Raw genomic sequence first — 17,701 nt, 5'->3', positions numbered from 1 at the left:
TATTCCAGTTTAATTTGTCAGACATACCGAATAAAACAAAAAAAAAATCGTAATTTTACAGTGAAAAAGGTGTAGGTATGTGTGTACCTATCTATCTACGCATATGTAATCCGACAAGTCAAGTTTTAAACAATATTGCATTTATGTTGAAATGTTTATGATGAAGTGGTTGATGCTGGTGATGGTTAAGATGATGGTGAAGAGTTTAATGCATACTGATAAAAACTTAATAATATATGTACTTTGTACCGCATTAAATAATAGCAACATAAAATTTAGATAAACTGATGAATTGAATATGAAATCATATGAAAATGATCAACATATAAACGATCCCAAACGCAAATCCAAAATTGTGACGGTTTGGTCAAGAGACGAAAGCATCGAATGTTTCGTCTTCCATGAGCAAATCTCCAGATATTAACTCTATAGAAAATATGAGGGATCCAATTTATATCCAAATTTCTTTTTTGTTTAACTACTACACTATATATATATATATATATATATATATATATATATATATATATATATATATTTACGAGACTGATTTTTGCTCCATTAATTATACATATATAAATTTTTTATCGCGATAAATAAATGTTTTATAATTTACTTTTTAAATATTTTATTTAATATTTAAGATGATGATGATTATGATTATGATGATGAAGAAGAGATGATAGTGATGATGAATGTTAATGTAAGTAGATAAAAATATACAAGCATGACGTTTGCAGTGTTTTAAATTTAAATGGTCATGCAAGTAGTAGTGAAATTAAAAAGAAAAAAACTAAAAACGTAAATTTGAATAAAACCGGACATCACGATAAATATTCATAAAGAATGAAAAATTAATCCTTCGCGATTTGAGCGATGCCGCAAAAATAGGACCCTTCAATTTGGAAATTAAGTCATCGGCAGAACGCAATTAAGTTTTCCCGTTTTTATCTCGATGATTTGTTTGCGTGGAAATTCTAATATATTACATATATGATCGGCTTTGACACTTGAATGGACAATCTAGGCGGTAAATTTAATTGGCGTGCATTTTTACACAAAATGGAATACTTTGACAATGACGGCATCAGAACACTACCACCGCCGTTCCCTTTGTGTTTGTTTTTTATTAATATGCCCGTGGTCATGCTCGTTTTATTCGCCTGAATTTGCATGTATTGTTTTGACCCGTCCGCTGTTTCCAACTCTTAGTTGAATAGTTCAAATTTACTTCGTGGAATTCTGCCATAAAATAAATTTAACAGACAAAAGTAATTAATTTCTTTCTCTTGTCAGTGCTTCCGCGTAATTTATTCTTTTATTTAAATTCGGATAGTTATTAAATTAGGAATAACTTAACCGGATCATTCCGGAACCGGTCGTCCTTTATTTTATGCTCCGGGAAAACAATACTGCCATCAAAAACAAAAAAAAAGAACAGGTTAGAATTGTATCCCCAATACAAATAAGTCCGGCAGTAAAAGCGGTTCATAATTGTGTATTTTCTGGCATTTATATTCAGGGATATGAACGGGGCTGAGTCCCGATTCAATCGATTTACTATAAAATTATAAGATAGACATCACCCCCGCAATAAATTGCAGCGTTCCGACGCTGACAATGGTCGCTTTTCCAGTTCTGGTAGATAATACCGTCGAAGTTTCAACGTCTGTTAAACTTACACATTTGTAGTTGTACTACTTACAATAGATTCTCCTAATTTCGAAATCGAAATAGTCGTACATTTCTGGCATAGCTTCCTCCTTGTTGGCACGTTGCCTAGACAGCTTCTGGAGTGGTCCCGCTTACGACCTTTTCCAATTTATGATCTTCGCGGAGGTCAAACGATGCATTTCGCATTTTCGGGTCACTCTCTCAGACAGCCCGGGTTTTCTGCTGTTTTAGCGGCTCATTAACTCACCACGGGGAGCGCATCGAAAGAAAGAAACCCCTTAATTGATATTTCCACTGATATATACGATGTTCCGTTCGCAATAAAAGTGAATTAAATTCACAGTTTAGTGCGGCCGTTTTTCTGATTATCTGGCACACCTACCCAGAATTATTTCCGGAAGGATAAGCAAATGAGACGCTAATATGAAAACAAATAATAATAAAATGTGTAACAAAAAGTCAAAAACATGTTATTTTGTTCCAGACATTTTAGTAAGTAATAAGTTTTATATTAAGATGTTCATTATAACTTTTCTTAAGCTTGTTTCCCTGAAATTTTAAATCCTCTCGTTTTAACTATTTAATTGTATTACATGAAAAACAGAATAAATAACTCACATATTTTTCTTAATTTTCCTAACAATCGATTAGGTAAATTCATTTTTAAATTTACATTTAAAATTCTTTTCATGAAAATATACAGAGGTACATAAATTTTAGAATTATTCCCTACTTTGGTAAATATTTTCCTGCGGACAGCCAGATATTCTAGGATGTCAAAATTTAATGAAAAATTCTCAAAGAGAAACTGCATTTTAATAATTTGCTATAACATTGTTGCGTGAAAAATGATATAATTTCACATCCCAAAACTTTATTACGTTTACAATTTTATTGCTAATATACTTCAAAATAATTAATGTTATGAAAGAAATAAGAAGGAAGGAGTCTTTTGTTTTATTATATTAAATAAAATCGGAATGTTCACTAGAATTTAATTTGGTATATGAAGGCTAGTCGGTACCAGTTTTTTTTGGTTGGTGCCGTTTTATTAAAGAAGTTCTTAAAACTTCGGAAACAGGTTAATATTACGTCGTCTATATCCTGAAAGTTCTAAAAGGCAATTAAAGGATAGAGACAAGGAAGTTCAACACTTGAGAAAAAACCGAACTTCGGGATAAACTCTTTTAATTTTTTTGCTGGTTAATGCGACAGTGTTAAGAAATTATATGTATTTCCTTAGTAGCAAAATACCTCTTTAATCCTCACAGTAAAAACTTTAGAAATATAACTTATACCTTCGAGATGGTCTGGAATAAAAGTAGTAAATGCTTGTGTAATTTATAGCTGCGTTATTTGCAGCCTCTGAAAACATTAAAATAGGACGTTAAAACATAGAAACATAAAATATACATATGAGTTTGGTAATAGAAATGTTACTATACTTTATTGCTTATTTTCGTAAGTGCTTTTATTCTTTGGATTACCGAGAATGATAAATTGACTTTTATATAATCTTATTTTCCGAATACGAGATTTCGTATGCTAATTTGTGTTATTTACCAAGACGAAAATTTGCCGCACACGGATAGTTGGTAAATATCTTCCGTTCAATACAGTTTCAGACATAATAAGAAAAAAACACTCAAATCACGATAATTAAAATCTGCAGCGGGAGAATAAACCATTAGTTATAATCATAATCACTGGTACATTATCGGATTCTTTCCGCCGGATTCAGCAAATAAGTTTATTTCAAACTGCTGTGTTTGACTTTGTGCCACATAATAATGAAATTGGTTTAGGCATTATTCTGTTTAAAATTTAAAGTCAGGCACGTCCGGGTATGAATATTAACGAGAAATCGGAACAGCCCGAATACTTTTGATGATTATGTCAGGCAAGTCAGGCGAAGAACTTTCCAGATCCGAACGTTACTCAGACAAGACAAACACTGCATTTTATTGCAGGCTAATGAATTTAAAAGAAAATATTTGATTTGGGAAAGTTTCAGACATTTCTGGTACATGCAATAAGTGATTGTACTCTGCACTTTGTTGCCAAAATTTAAAAACATTTAATTGAATGGATTTAAATCGCGTTGAACGGACAGCGCCTCAGCATAATGAGAATTATAAAAGGACATTACTCATTTTTAAAATGTCTGGACGGAGTAAATTGAGGAACTGATAAATTCCCGTCAATCCGTGTTGCTCTATTTTGTGCAGTTTTCTAGCCGGTAAAAGGAATAGACAATATATCATAAGTCCTCCATATATTGGAAAGCTGACAGACATCAACAAAATTTTCATCAAAAGAAATTGATTTACTGTTGGCGATTCGTTGGCGAAATGTTCCTTGGGTAATTCTAAGGCTATTATTTACCTTGATTTCTGCCTCCCTTATTTTGCAATATAAACATAAACATTGATTTTACGAATTGAATAATTAACTGCACTTGCTGCATCTTTGGCTTTCCGCATATTTTACTGCTAACAATGGATGGACCTTTTTCATAACTGTTTTTTGTACACTACACTTCTTTTTTTGATTGATGATTTTGTATATTAACAATTACAAAGTTAAAATAAGCATCCACATTCTGGTTAGAATTGAAAACGTCTAATACGGCAAAAACAGTTTCAATTTCTTTCAATATCCACCCCTAAATTACTCTCTAAAATCGTGATCAATGGACTTTTTCGCGGCAATAATAGAGTGACACTGCAGGATTCTAAAACTGTCGTACAGATTAATCATTTTTTGCAGGCTTTTCGGTTAATTTGCATTTCATGTTGAAAGGGTGGCGAATCTTTTCTTTCGAGTTGCTTTAACAAGTAATTACTGAAATGAAATGTAGTGCTTCTAAATATGTATGTGATATAAAATGGTGCAATGAAAAAATGAAAGAATAACAAATATTGTTTATTAAAAGCTTTTTATGCAGGAATTCCGAATGTACCGTCGTCGATTTACATTGTGAGTTACTGTTAATTTTGATTCTATTAAAACTGTAATAAAACTGACATAATGCCAAAGTTTTTGAATAAAAATATACGTGTTCAGTTACGTAGATTTCAAAGTTGCAGCAGACATCCATTTGTTCGTTCTCGCGGGTGTGAGCTCAAGCATATTGTTAGAATTGTAACAAACCGCTAATTTCAATTTAGTTAGCTTTAAAAAAAGGCCGGTACAAAAACTTCCGTAAAAAAAAAAATAAAAAAAGAATTTGTTAAAACGGTTTTAAAAGGGATGGAACAAACTTGCTGATTCGACCGGAGTTGATTAAGTTAAAGAGTGGAAAAAAAATCGCGGTGAAAACCGTCTCGCCTAATGACTTAAGTTCCATTGTTTTAATATCAGAGTTTCGAATCGTATACATAGCATTGCAAAACTACGATAATTAACAGAACAAACTTTATGTTAAATCATAATATTGCATGTGGAACGGAGTAATAGGTGTTCGTGAGATAATGATCTTGCCTGTTACAATTGTGAACATTCAATATTGATGAATATTTGTGTACTAAGAGATTGTTTGCACAGCACAACAAATTGATTATTTCGTAATCGCATAAGTGCCTTAAGTTCAATAAGCACGACAAATACACGCCCCCGCTTAATTGAGATCACCTGCTGTTATTTATCCCCAAACAGTGCAAGAAATTAAATTCGAATTATTATTTTGCCGGTAATGCCTCATTTACGGATGCACCGCGTAATGAATTCTGTTTGTTATGAATTGGGCTTAGCTTCCGTGGATAATATTCGGAGCAGTTGCGTTTAATCCCGGGGTCTGCATAGGCGTTTAGTAGATACTCAAATACACATCAATATCCCGGAGTCTGAAGATCAAGATAATACACGACCTATTTGTAATCGATTACCATTACTGCGTTAAACTTTCCGCTTAATGACTGCTATTAGTTTACGAGTCACTAGAATTATGACATATTCAGCACAAATTTAGCGTTTCCCTTGTTTCACTTAATAAGTAGCAAGTACTTGCTCAGGGTAACAGAGAAGTTACAAAGTTAAAACTTTTGACTTGTATCAAGTACTATGAAGTTCTAGAATTGTTACTGCCATGCACAAGTTGCAGGAAACGTCAAAGTTTACTGGAAGAGTGTTTGCCTAGGACTTTTTAAAAGGATCGATGAGCAAATATTTTCCTGTTACTCTGCATGAGAACATTGACTAAAGGATAAATTCATGAGGTTCTAACAAATACGAAAAGTTGAAACGCGTCACCATGGATTAGTAGCTATGCGTCAACAATAAATAACGTGATCTAAATGACAACGTCCTCGTTCAAAATTTCATTGATCATTTGTCACTCCATCTTTCTGATTCCGGCATATTTAAATTCTCGATACTGTGCGGCAGTATTTATAATTTCATCAATTACCCTTCACACAATTATATTTTTATTGTCCGATTTTACACTGTAATAATCTACGAGAAGTAAGCGTCCTGTTTCACCTGCCATAAATGCTTTGTTACATTAAGTACATTGGTAAGTTACTAAATTTGTTATTATTAGTCATAATCTTTAAAATTGATTCCAGATTACTCCATATTTTCGAAACAGCAGGCAAGCAATGTGAAATACACTGTGCCAGACCCAAAAGCTGTCAATAAAATTTTGCTTGTACATATATTTTGCCCAATCCAGTTAATTTTGGATTATATTTGCAATGAAATAGGATACTTCGGAGGAAATAGTTAGTATGACGCGTTCCAACGAATATAATTCATACATCCCATTATTTCAGGTAACATAGATCTAGTATCCCCAAAAGGCAAGCGTGTACATGTAAACAGGCATGTCCAGAACACTCATGGATCGAAAATATTGGTTGCTGAAGAAACGTACTTTGTAGTTCTTGCTACTAGTATGACTGTCACATTTAATGTTAACTTTTTAACTAAAATATAATTTCAGAAACCCCTGAAGGAAAAGTTTATATACCAATATTGGATATGGCATCAGAGGACTATATTTATTATTTCGATCCTCCTCAAAAGGTATTCATTATATCTTATAGTTTCACATTAATGTTAATTATTATCATACTTTTTTAAGAAAATGGAAATTAAGGAAGAGCCCGACACCAAAAACAAGACACAAGTTAAGAGATCCCATACAAATAAAAAACATCCAAGACATGAACCAGTTGACGACATACCACCGAATTCTGTTGGATTGCAGATCCAACGTCCCAACGTTGAAGAAAGTCAAATTAACGCAGAATAATCATTATCAATTTTAGATTCATTATTTACAAAATGTTAGCACAATATACTATTTAGACATACTTTCTAGTTTCAATTTTTAGAGTACTGACACTAGATATATTTATACAATAAACTTTAAAAATCATCAAGTTCTCATGCCCGATATGTTGCAAGGAACGAAATATATTAAAAATAAAAGTTTCTCAGTCAAATATAAAATATTTAACAGTATTTCCATGTTGTGATATACAAATAACTGAATATATTATGTACAATTTATGAGATAAAAAACTATAGTCAATGTGTTCTAATTAATATATTGTATACACTTCAACATTCCAGATAATATTGATTCAGTGTCATCAAAGGGCAAACGTGTACACATGGCAAACAGCCATGTCCAGAACACTCATGGATCAAAAATATTGGTTAATGAAGAAATGTACTTTGTAGTTCTTGTTACTAGTATGACTATTTAATGTTAACTTTTTAACTAAAATATAATTTCAGAAATTTATATACCCATCTTGGATATGGCAATGGACTATATTTATTATTGCGATCATCCTTAAATGGTAAATATTATATTAGTTAACATTGTTAATTATTTTATTTTTAAGGAAATGGAAATTAAGGAAGAGTCCGACACTAAAAACAAGACACAAATTAAGAGATCCCATACAAATGAAAAACATCCGAAATATGAACCGGTTGACGACATACCACCGAATTCTGTTGGTCTGCAGATCCAACGTCCCAACGTTGAAGAAAGTCAAAATAACGTAGAATAATCGTTATCAATTTTAGATTTATTATTTATAAAAATTAGCATACTTTCTAGTTTTAATTTTGTACAATAAACTTTTAAATATAGTCATAAAATTTTGAGACCCAAACTGTTACAAAGAACCAAATGTATTACCTAACCTAACTTTTAGAAACAAAATTTTTCCGGTCAAATAAAAATTATTTTACAGTATTATTTCTACGTTGTGATATACAAATGACTGAATACATTATGTACAATTTCACATTTTATAAGTCCTATATGCTTAATGTGTTCTAATTAATATATTTTATAAACTTCAACATTTCAGGTAATATTGATTTAGCATCATCAAAGGGCAAACGTGTACATGTAAACAAACATGTCCAAAACATTCATGGACCAAAAATATTAGTTGCTGAGGAAACAGGGTTCGTAGTTCTTGTTACTAGTATTACTGTAATATTTAATGTTAAATGTTTAACTAAAATAATTTTAGAAATCTTTGAAGGAAATGTTTATATATCCACGTTTGATAAGATACTATTCCGAATCACCTCAAATGGTAAATTATATATTGTTTTGCATTGTTAACTATCATTATATATTTTTTAGGAAAATGGAAATTAAGGAAGAACCTGAGATCAACAACTAGACTCAAGTATCACCAGACGTGTACATATAAAGAGACATGTCTAAACCACTCATGGATCAAAAATATTGATTGCTGCAAGCATACTTTGCAGTTTTTGCCACAAGTTTGACCATCACATTTAATGTTAACTGTTTAACAAAAATAGGAAAAAAGGTAACGAGATCTAATACAAATAAACAGGACTACAGATCCAACGAGTCATCATTTAGGAAAGTCAAATTAACGTAGAATAAACGGTATCACTTTGCTCGAACATAATTTTTAATGGATCAAAAAAAAGGAGTTTTCTCAGTAGAATAAAAAAATATTTAGTAATATTTAGATGATGTGATGATGACTGATACATTGTAACACACGTTAATTACAATCTCACATTTTATAAGTTTAAAAAAAATGTTAATAATATTTCCAATATTTATGGTAATAAATTCTGGTGGCACTTTAAAATTCGAACAGAAGCATCGAAATGTTTATAATATTTAGACCGGTGAACAAGTCTGAACAGTTGTGTTAGCCCATTTACGGGGTCTCTTAGGATTCGCCGCGCGTCTAGCGCTTGACATGCATATTAAAACGGTCCATGCATCTATCCTGCCTCTTATTGTTATTCTTCTCGCTAGGATTGGCAAATGTGCAAAAGACATTGCGAATAGATAAGAAGTTAACGAGCAGGAAGCTGCTAAGAATTTTCGTGCAGTCCTTTTGTACTTGTACCAAACGCTTTCCTTAAAGCGGACATCATTATGTGTAATTTCAGGTACGGTTGCACAAAATTGCTTTTTGGGGCCGCCCCCTTCACTTTCCCTTCGACAAAGACAACTCCATCCGGCGAAAAAATCACCGTGCATCTGTAGAGTAACGCCAAACACTTCATTTCTATTTCATTAAATTGCAGCATTCATAAAATTTAAAATGAAACTCGTTATCCGGAAAATTCAGATATGCCTCGCATGTGCACGTTTTAATCATAAATTTAACGCTTTTTACGTGTTCAGGAAACTGCTGCATGTGAATAACTCTTTCATATTACATACTAGATTTAGCCTGTGGTCGAGTCTAAAATCTTCAGGAACTTCCTAACTGCTCTCGCGGGACTCCTAAAGACAATTGAAACTACATGGCCTGCCAAGGGTTTGTAAATAAACGTGTACGAAGCAAAAAAGTCTTTCGTTGATAACCTTTTGTTTCGTTAAATTAACGAAAAATCATGGCACAAGTTAATGAAGTGCATATAAAATACTTGTTTTGCAATATCAATGTGTATTTGTCTTACGAATTATGATACAAATTTACTTTCGTCCGTCATCACATTTGTCTGTAAAATGGACTGCAGTTTAAATAATAAACATCACCGTTTGTTATTATTATCAAGTTTATTTCAAATTAATGGTCTGTGTTATGGGAAATTATATGATTAAATGGATTATTCACGAAGTTTTAATTATTGCCAGGTCGCACAATTTCACATTTATATTATAATACAATTACATATGTACATTGTGTGATACATTAGAAAACAAAGCTACGAAAATTCGGACATATAAAAATGAATAAATTTTATATCAAATCATTTAAAATGATTAACTATACTTAATAACTTTTTTAAAGCCAAACACTGGCAAAATTCCAAGAAACTTATAATATATTAAATTTGATAACCGATATAAAAAGATTGAAAGAGATAAAAACTAAGTTTTAGAAATGAAAATATGTTTCAAATATGAGTAATCTCATATATTATATGAGTAGATAATAAAAATGTGCAATAAATAAAGTTTATCTCAAGTTATATTTTGCTTGTACTTATCTTTTGCTCAGTCTATCTAATTTTAGATAAAATGTGCAATGGAATAGAATATTTTGGAAGAAATAGTATAATATAATATTTTTTAATGAATATATATTATACTTTAACTTTTCAGGTAATATTGATCTAGTATCAGGCCAAACATTTGAATGTAAATAGATATGTCCAAAATACTCATGGATCAAAAACATTGGTTCCTGAAGAAACATACTTTTTAGATGTGTATAACTATCATATTTAAAACTGTCTACAATATAAAATTTAAGAAATTTCCGAAGGTCGGATATGGTGTAGTATAATATGATTATATCTATTATTTCAATACTCTTCAAAAGGCAAGTAATATATTGTTTATTGTTACAATGTTAACTGTCACAAATTTGTTATTTAAGGGAATGTAATTTAAGAAAAAATTCAATTTCAAAAAGAGAGACACAATTTAAGAGATCTCTTAAAAAAAACACCTAAGGATCATTCCCGGTTGACGACATACCACAGAATTTAGTTGGACTGAACGTTGAAAAAGTTTAACATAGAATAAATATTATCAAATAATTAGACATTTTTAGTGTACTAAAAATAAAATTTTTTTAACTAAAATATATGAAAATGAACATGAAACGTGGATGCTCAAAGTGTTTCAAAGAAACTAACTATTTTTAACATTCCCAGTCGTACAAAAATGATCAATATTTCGACGTTGTCTTAGATTCTAACATTCATTGTTAAGTTAATAAAATGTTATTAATATTTTCAATAATAATAGTAATAAATTTATAAATCTTTTTAAAATGTTAAAATATGCGTTACGTTACGTTACGTTACGTTCATAAATATACAAAGATGTTTGAATATTTTGTGACCATCTTAATGTATGTGTACTGTAAATTTTATTTAAATAATATGCATAAGGATTTAAACAAATGAAAATTATAATTGTGAAATATTAATGTGAAATAAAAACAGTAATTTTCAGGATGATAAAGAAAGCTGTCGGATTAGTTGAAATATTAGTTGGAAGCCGTGATTGAAACACTTTTTCTTGGCGATATTTCTTTTATTTTAATTAGACGACCGGAATCATAATTCAATGGAATCCGCGGTACCTCTGTAGTAATTTAGGTATAAAGCAAACGGGAGAAATACGGGTTGATTTACGCCCCCGGTCCTGGACCGCGGCCAACTAAATCTTGCAGCGTTCGAAACTTGCAAGCCTCAGCAATACCAATCCTAAGTACATGGTTCTCTCACCTAACCGTGCAAAAACGAAGTCAAAGATAGAACATACTCCCGATTGTTTGTTGCAGTTTCGAAGATAAATGATACACATAAATAAGTTATTATTGATCTGTTTCCTAACAACGTATGGTATAAAGTGCAGTTCCTTAAATTGTTATCCGCATCTTAACAAACCGCAAAGTGAATTGAAACCAAAAAAAAAAAAAACCGAAAGGATGTAGGGAATGAGATTGGTCGGTGGTGTGTGTGGCATGTTTACATTTAGAGGGTTTAAAATGAAAACATTATAGTGTAACCAATCTTGAAGCGATGCCGACGTATCGATAATCCGGGTGTGAAACGGATACATGTTGCGAATCCTTTGGAATCGTTGTGTAATTTATTCCAGTACTTAGAGCAAGTTTACGAGTGATTCGAACCGTTGTTCCGAGTGCAGTGTTTTGGCACACGTGCTTCCGCCACCAGCGATCCAAAACTGTAATATGGACTTAACCCCGTTGACCTGGACTGTAAGTTTCCCGGTCACGTGTTTTGTACACCAACTTTCTTCGCCACCGCCGCCATTCTACGGCTCCGGAGCTCGGTAATTTATACTGCAGATAAGATACCAGTACATTTTAATCAGATTTCCGCGCCGTACACTCGATATGGATTTAATTGTGACCGCTCGCAGCCATGTCCAGAAACTGGTTAATGATTTGTGCTGGCGGGCTGCGGCGAGACGCCAATTCTGAATAATTTCAGCAGACATCGAGAGTTGACTTGGATTTAAACACGTACAAATGTAACTTGTTATCCGATAATTTGTATGGAGCTGTGGTTCATCGAATTTATATTCCACATTGTGTTAAAGTTTTGTTTTTGATGCTTATTTCGTAAAAATAAAGTCCCGTAAACTTTTAATTAATTTCAACTTTTGTCAAACACTGTTTTGTACACATCATGCAGTGCAGAGGAACTGCAAGAATGTCAAGGAAATATTTCTCCTATATTGGCTTTAAAAAAGGTTTTATTTACTCCAGATACCAGATATATTGCATCCATCGTTGATGTTTTCTATTCATTCTAGATTAAAGCGCACCAACTCACAATATTTTATTTCTACCTCCTTTTGCATGTTTAATTTATCCGGTGGCTGTGTAATGGAAACAGACGACCGTGTGTAATATAAAAATAACGATGCAACGTGATTTGCGATGATTTTATTAAAAATATCCGAAGTTACTTAAATGTGAACTTCTCTAGTGTAGCAGGGATTAAAATAGTGCGCTGCAAAAGATTAATCCTAGTTGTAAAGCGCGACTTAAGACTCACAAAGCTTACCTAACTGCTTTCCTTGCCGACGTGAAGAGTACTTCATCATATCTCCTAGTACATCCATTTTATAATTCATTCATGCAGATATTTCTCGCGTACAACTCGCCGAGAAATTCGTTTTTAATAAAACTAAGTAAACACGGTGGCGGACTGGCGGAGAGTGTTCCCCATTATCGCGAATGAAATATAATGCAAGCGCTGTTTACTATCAACACTCGGAACCCTCGGTAGATATTTGTCAGCGTGCTTGTAAGTAGAATGGAGTGTTTTCTCGCCTAGACCCTTGTCATCGGTCAACTTGTAAGCTCTTACGGGGCCCGAGGCACAATGCGGAGGTTTTAATTAGTGAGCAGCCATTAAATAACTTTATAACAGGTGGAAACCATGTAGCATATCACAGCTACACCCCGACCGTGTGTAGTTGCACCGCGTCTAATTTTAACGCAAACATTCCCGCGTGACACTCATCCCCGTCTCGGTCCTCTATCGATGACGTTTAATCGATTTCAAGATTCATCAGGGACACATACCAAGGATGCTTCCCGACATTCGGTATGAGATGTTTCTGTGAATGCTGGTACAGTTTAACCGCCATAAAATGTCACCAAAATATTTCGGATACTTCCATGTAATATTTGCCAAAATGTTTTAATATTCATTTTTGAATCAGTTATCTTTATCTTGGTAATATTAATAATTCCCCCGTTTAGGGGAAAACTTGCCTAAAAACATGAAAAGAGCCAGTAATACTAAGTATGTATTTATAAAACAAAACATTTTACGTTACCCGAAAAGTTTTAATCCTTCAGCTTCCTACTTTGTTAGGTATATTTTGCTCTGTTGAAGTTAATTATGGAGGGACTTTTATTTATGGCTTTAGAATTATGCGGACACAAGAGGATTGAGCAAGAAACATTTTTGCACGTTCAAGTTAACAGCGAATGAATATTTTGTTCCTTGTATAATTTAAATTTAATTTCTTCTTATTAAGTGAAACAATTATACTTTTTTTTAGTATTTGTTTTAATGAATATTCAGTTGCTATGCGCCGCTTCGGTTTATTTCTAGAAAAAGAAGAATTCTCAAGCCAACGCAGTGGAAAATAAATTGACAAACAGAGAATTTTAGTAAATAAGTTTTAATTAGAATTCAGCGTAAACACGCCCACGTATATATATCTGAAATACTTTTATCTAACTGAAGGCAACAATGATTTAGACACAACAATGTTCGAAGGGCCTGGGAGGAATTATTTTAGAATTCAGAGCGCAGATCCCGTGACTTTTGTATTAAAATGTTGAACACATCACTTCGGCGTTTCAGTTACGGTCCGAAGAAGTAACGCACTGAAAAAGAGTTAAGAGGTATTCGGAGAATCGACCGAACTTTTCATGTTGCCGCTTTGAACAGAGAGGACCGATGCCAAGTGGCGAACTAATGGATATCAAGTCGAGTAATGTATGCCAGAGCATGCACCCTTCAAAGAAACTATTGTCTTATTAGTCAAGCACTCAATTCACTTATCTCACTTAATTTTATCGGGCTTTAGCCGGATCAAAGCTGGGCGAATATCTTCGTGTTTGTCTTTATGCGAGGCGGAGTTATCGTTTTTGGAACAGCTACAATTTGTTGTGTTTAAACAATATACGTACATACATGAGCCGCAACTGAATACTTTGATGAGTTTTCGCCGCCAAACTAACATTCTACTATGTTTGCATAAAATAATAGGTTTGTAAATTAAATATGGTATTGTTTTGTACTTCTATATAAAATTTATATATTTACCGATGATTATACAATGATGATGATACATTTCTTAAACCACCAAAAAATTTAATTAAATCAAATGTTAGGTTAAAGAAATAAGTAGCTAAAAATTTTATTTGTTAATATTCATAGATTCAAACATCTATTTGAAATTTTATGGTAATTAATCCGGAAATAATGTGGATGTTTTATGTTTTACGAGAAGTGGACAAAAATCAATGTGGTAACATTGTTGATATATGATATAAATTATTTTAATATGTGATGTTTAGATTTGAAAACTGAGGTGTCCAAAGAAATATCACACACTACTATTTATTTAATTTGTACATAACATGTTAAAATTGCTAATATTTTGTTTGCCACGAATTAATAACCACAATTCATCTAAATTTTATGGTTTTTAGTGCTTTAATCAAGACTGTCCAAAAAGAAGGACATAACGTTTCCTTCACTGTGTTTTTCTGGTGTATCTAGAGTCCAAACTTATATGTGGAGAACGACGAACATATTATTTACCATCTGATCCTATACTGTCAATACTCCAAAGTACTTTTCTGCAAAATTCTGGTGAATAATTAATATTTTTTGCAAACTTTAATCCGAATATTCTTCTTTGATACCAATGGTTTCTTTACTGAAATACATCCTTACAAGTTTATTTATTTAATTCATGATATTGTATGAGTCGATAAATTAATTTTTAATTTCCATAGAAAACAAAAAAAGAATAAAAACAGTTATTTTTTGTTAGGACATGTTCTTATTGTATTTTCAATTATTAATAATGTTTATTAATAACATTATAAATCATTTTCGGGAGCATTTTAAGCTTTTAGAAACCTCCTAATATTTAGAATTTAATTGTTCACGTTATTTTCTTTTTCTCTGGAGTGAAGAGCTTCCTTCTTTCCACTAAAAGTGAATTTTATTCAATAAAATGTTATATATCATACTAAAAATAAGGTGCTGTTAAACACAAAATGTAAATAAATTTGAATGTGTTATTTCTTTTGCTAATCAGACTATTATGCGTGTTTAAAAAAACATTTCCGTCGTTTTATTTTTTATAACCACTATGCCAATTTTTAATTAAATATTAACTACTTTCTAGTCATATTGCTTGAAGATTTCTTACTAATGTTTTATATTTATTTTTGTAATGTTACAATGTCATTTAAAACAGTTAATAAGTTTAATATCTAAATGAATGAATATGGAAAATTATTTAAAAGCAGTATTAACGTCAGAATTAGTAAACATAGTTTAATTATTAATTATATAAATTTTTAAGAGTTTGTAGGTGAAATTACGTTGTTTAAAATTTTAATAATTTCTCTAGTCGGTGAGAATAATAACTTAAAATTAAGTAGAAAATTAGAATAGAAGTTTTTAACATCTGGTTTAAATAGATTAAGTAGTTAAATTAGAAGTCATTTTTTGCAAACACTTCTTAAATTTTGTAATAAATCTAATAAGTTGTTGCCAAACATATGGATTTCTAATTCAATTTAAAAATTTAATTTTGGAAATATTGAACATTTTGGAATTATGCCTTTTGGGAAACAGTATGTGTATGTTATTTATGACGATCAATTTCAATTTATTATGCAATTAATGAATACTTATAGTACTTATAACACACGTAATAGTTACTTGTGGTAAATTATGGACTATTGCGAATTAATAATAAATGCTGAAACATTCAAATACGTCTAATACTTACATAATTATTCGTGTGATCTAAATATTTATGTAGTGAATATATTATATTTATTGGAGTATTAGACACACTTTTTCACTGAACCCCGCCATAAAAATGATTTCCATTTAAGATGACGATTAGATACGTACCTGAAACAGAAAAACAGCACTTAATATTCAATCGGTCCGCACGGACAGTAAAAGGCAATAAAAACCGATCCCCCTTTAATTACGCATTAAACAGATTATAGGCGAATTAAAAGTATGGGCAAAAAAATAGCGGGACAGAACAATCGCGACTAATCCTAATCCTAATTGAATAATTAACTCGCAACCCGCTGGAAGTCGTATAAAAACAACATAAAACCAAAACAAAGGCAATCATGTGGGTCTATTTCACGGCCTAGTTACTTTTGATGGCTAATGAAACGTGTTACCTAAGTCCTTATATGACATGCACGTCGTCATAAAACGCAGGGGATGATTCGGATTGGCGTTATGGAGGGCCGTTATTATCAGGTTTTTGCATAGTTCCGTAATTAGGGCAAGATGGTGGACGTAATGTGGACTCAAATTTTATAGACTCCGGCAGTCGGTCAATTCAACAGATTGAACCATTATGTCTATTACCAATCACATAACTCAATCATGTTGAATTGACATTGGAGTAATCACACTGTGTGAAATTTCATCACACAAATGCATAAATTAACTTATTTAATTGTACAAGATGACACGGGAAGAAAGTTATGTTTGAATTTTGTAACGGAAGTGTCTACCCTTCGTCAAAGGTTTGTTTGATGTGCCCGCTAACATATACATCAAACCACCTCGACTGACTTCGATATTGAATATTGAGTAAATTTTAAGTTTCTATTGTTCACAATTCTGCACGCACATAAAGTTTATCTACCACACGCAATGATTTGCAAACATATTCGATAATCAATTTAAAGGTGTAATTAGATTTCAATGCTCATACATCACAAAAGTCTGCGTTAAGATTACCCATCATAAAGGAATCCATATGCTTGACATTTCTATCAATTCAAAGCCCATTAGAATTCAATACGTGTCTCTACTCTGTCATTAATTATCTATTTAGCACAGCTAAGCACATTACCCAATTTGTGTAAATGCTCCTCTGAGTGGCAAAGTAAATCTGATTCATTAATCATTTTATATAAATACCTGATACTGCAACGAAGTAACGTGCTATTTTATTTCACAAAGAAACAACAATAAAATATTTTTCAAGGTGTTTTTACGGTTTAGGATTTAAAGTTGATTAATGCCGCGGGAAAGTTATTAATTTTCATGAAAACCGCACGATCCTGAAAACTTAACAGCGGTGACTGTGCACAATATATGAAAAATAATATTTAATTCCGTCGGGTTTTATTATTTCAGGAAAGCTGTAGTGCAAAATAAATGGCACAAATTAACGTGTATCATAAAATACCGGGTGAATAATATGCATCGCCCGAAATGCATCGTTTTCTATTATTTCAAGAAGTTTAATAATATAAGG

The 17,701-nt window shown here is 31.9% G+C and overlaps 3 protein-coding genes across 4 annotated transcripts in view; 2 read left to right on the top strand and 1 right to left on the bottom strand.

Moving 5' to 3' along the window:
• The window catches only part of LOC109597583 (titin), a 219,145-nt gene that overhangs the window by 104,702 nt on the left and 96,742 nt on the right, over positions 1-17,701 (bottom strand). The window lies entirely within an intron of this gene.
• LOC109597589 (uncharacterized) overlaps positions 1-17,701 on the top strand; it is a 39,306-nt gene that overhangs the window by 14,172 nt on the left and 7,433 nt on the right. The gene's annotated exons all lie outside the window — the stretch shown is intronic.
• On the top strand, positions 5,960-6,992 carry LOC126265254 (uncharacterized). The gene is made up of 5 exons (XM_049965944.1): positions 5,960-6,190; positions 6,243-6,398; positions 6,450-6,569; positions 6,620-6,702; positions 6,761-6,992. The coding sequence occupies exons 1-5, from the start codon at positions 6,166-6,168 to the stop codon at positions 6,929-6,931; spliced, it is 555 nt and encodes a 184-aa protein (XP_049821901.1). The 5' UTR covers positions 5,960-6,165; the 3' UTR covers positions 6,932-6,992.

Source organism: Aethina tumida, chromosome 1 (assembly GCF_024364675.1).
Source record: "Aethina tumida isolate Nest 87 chromosome 1, icAetTumi1.1, whole genome shotgun sequence".
NCBI classification, from domain to species: domain Eukaryota; kingdom Metazoa; phylum Arthropoda; class Insecta; order Coleoptera; family Nitidulidae; genus Aethina; species Aethina tumida.
Note: the sequence above shows the minus strand (reverse complement) of the source record. Positions and strands in the feature narration are given on the sequence as shown.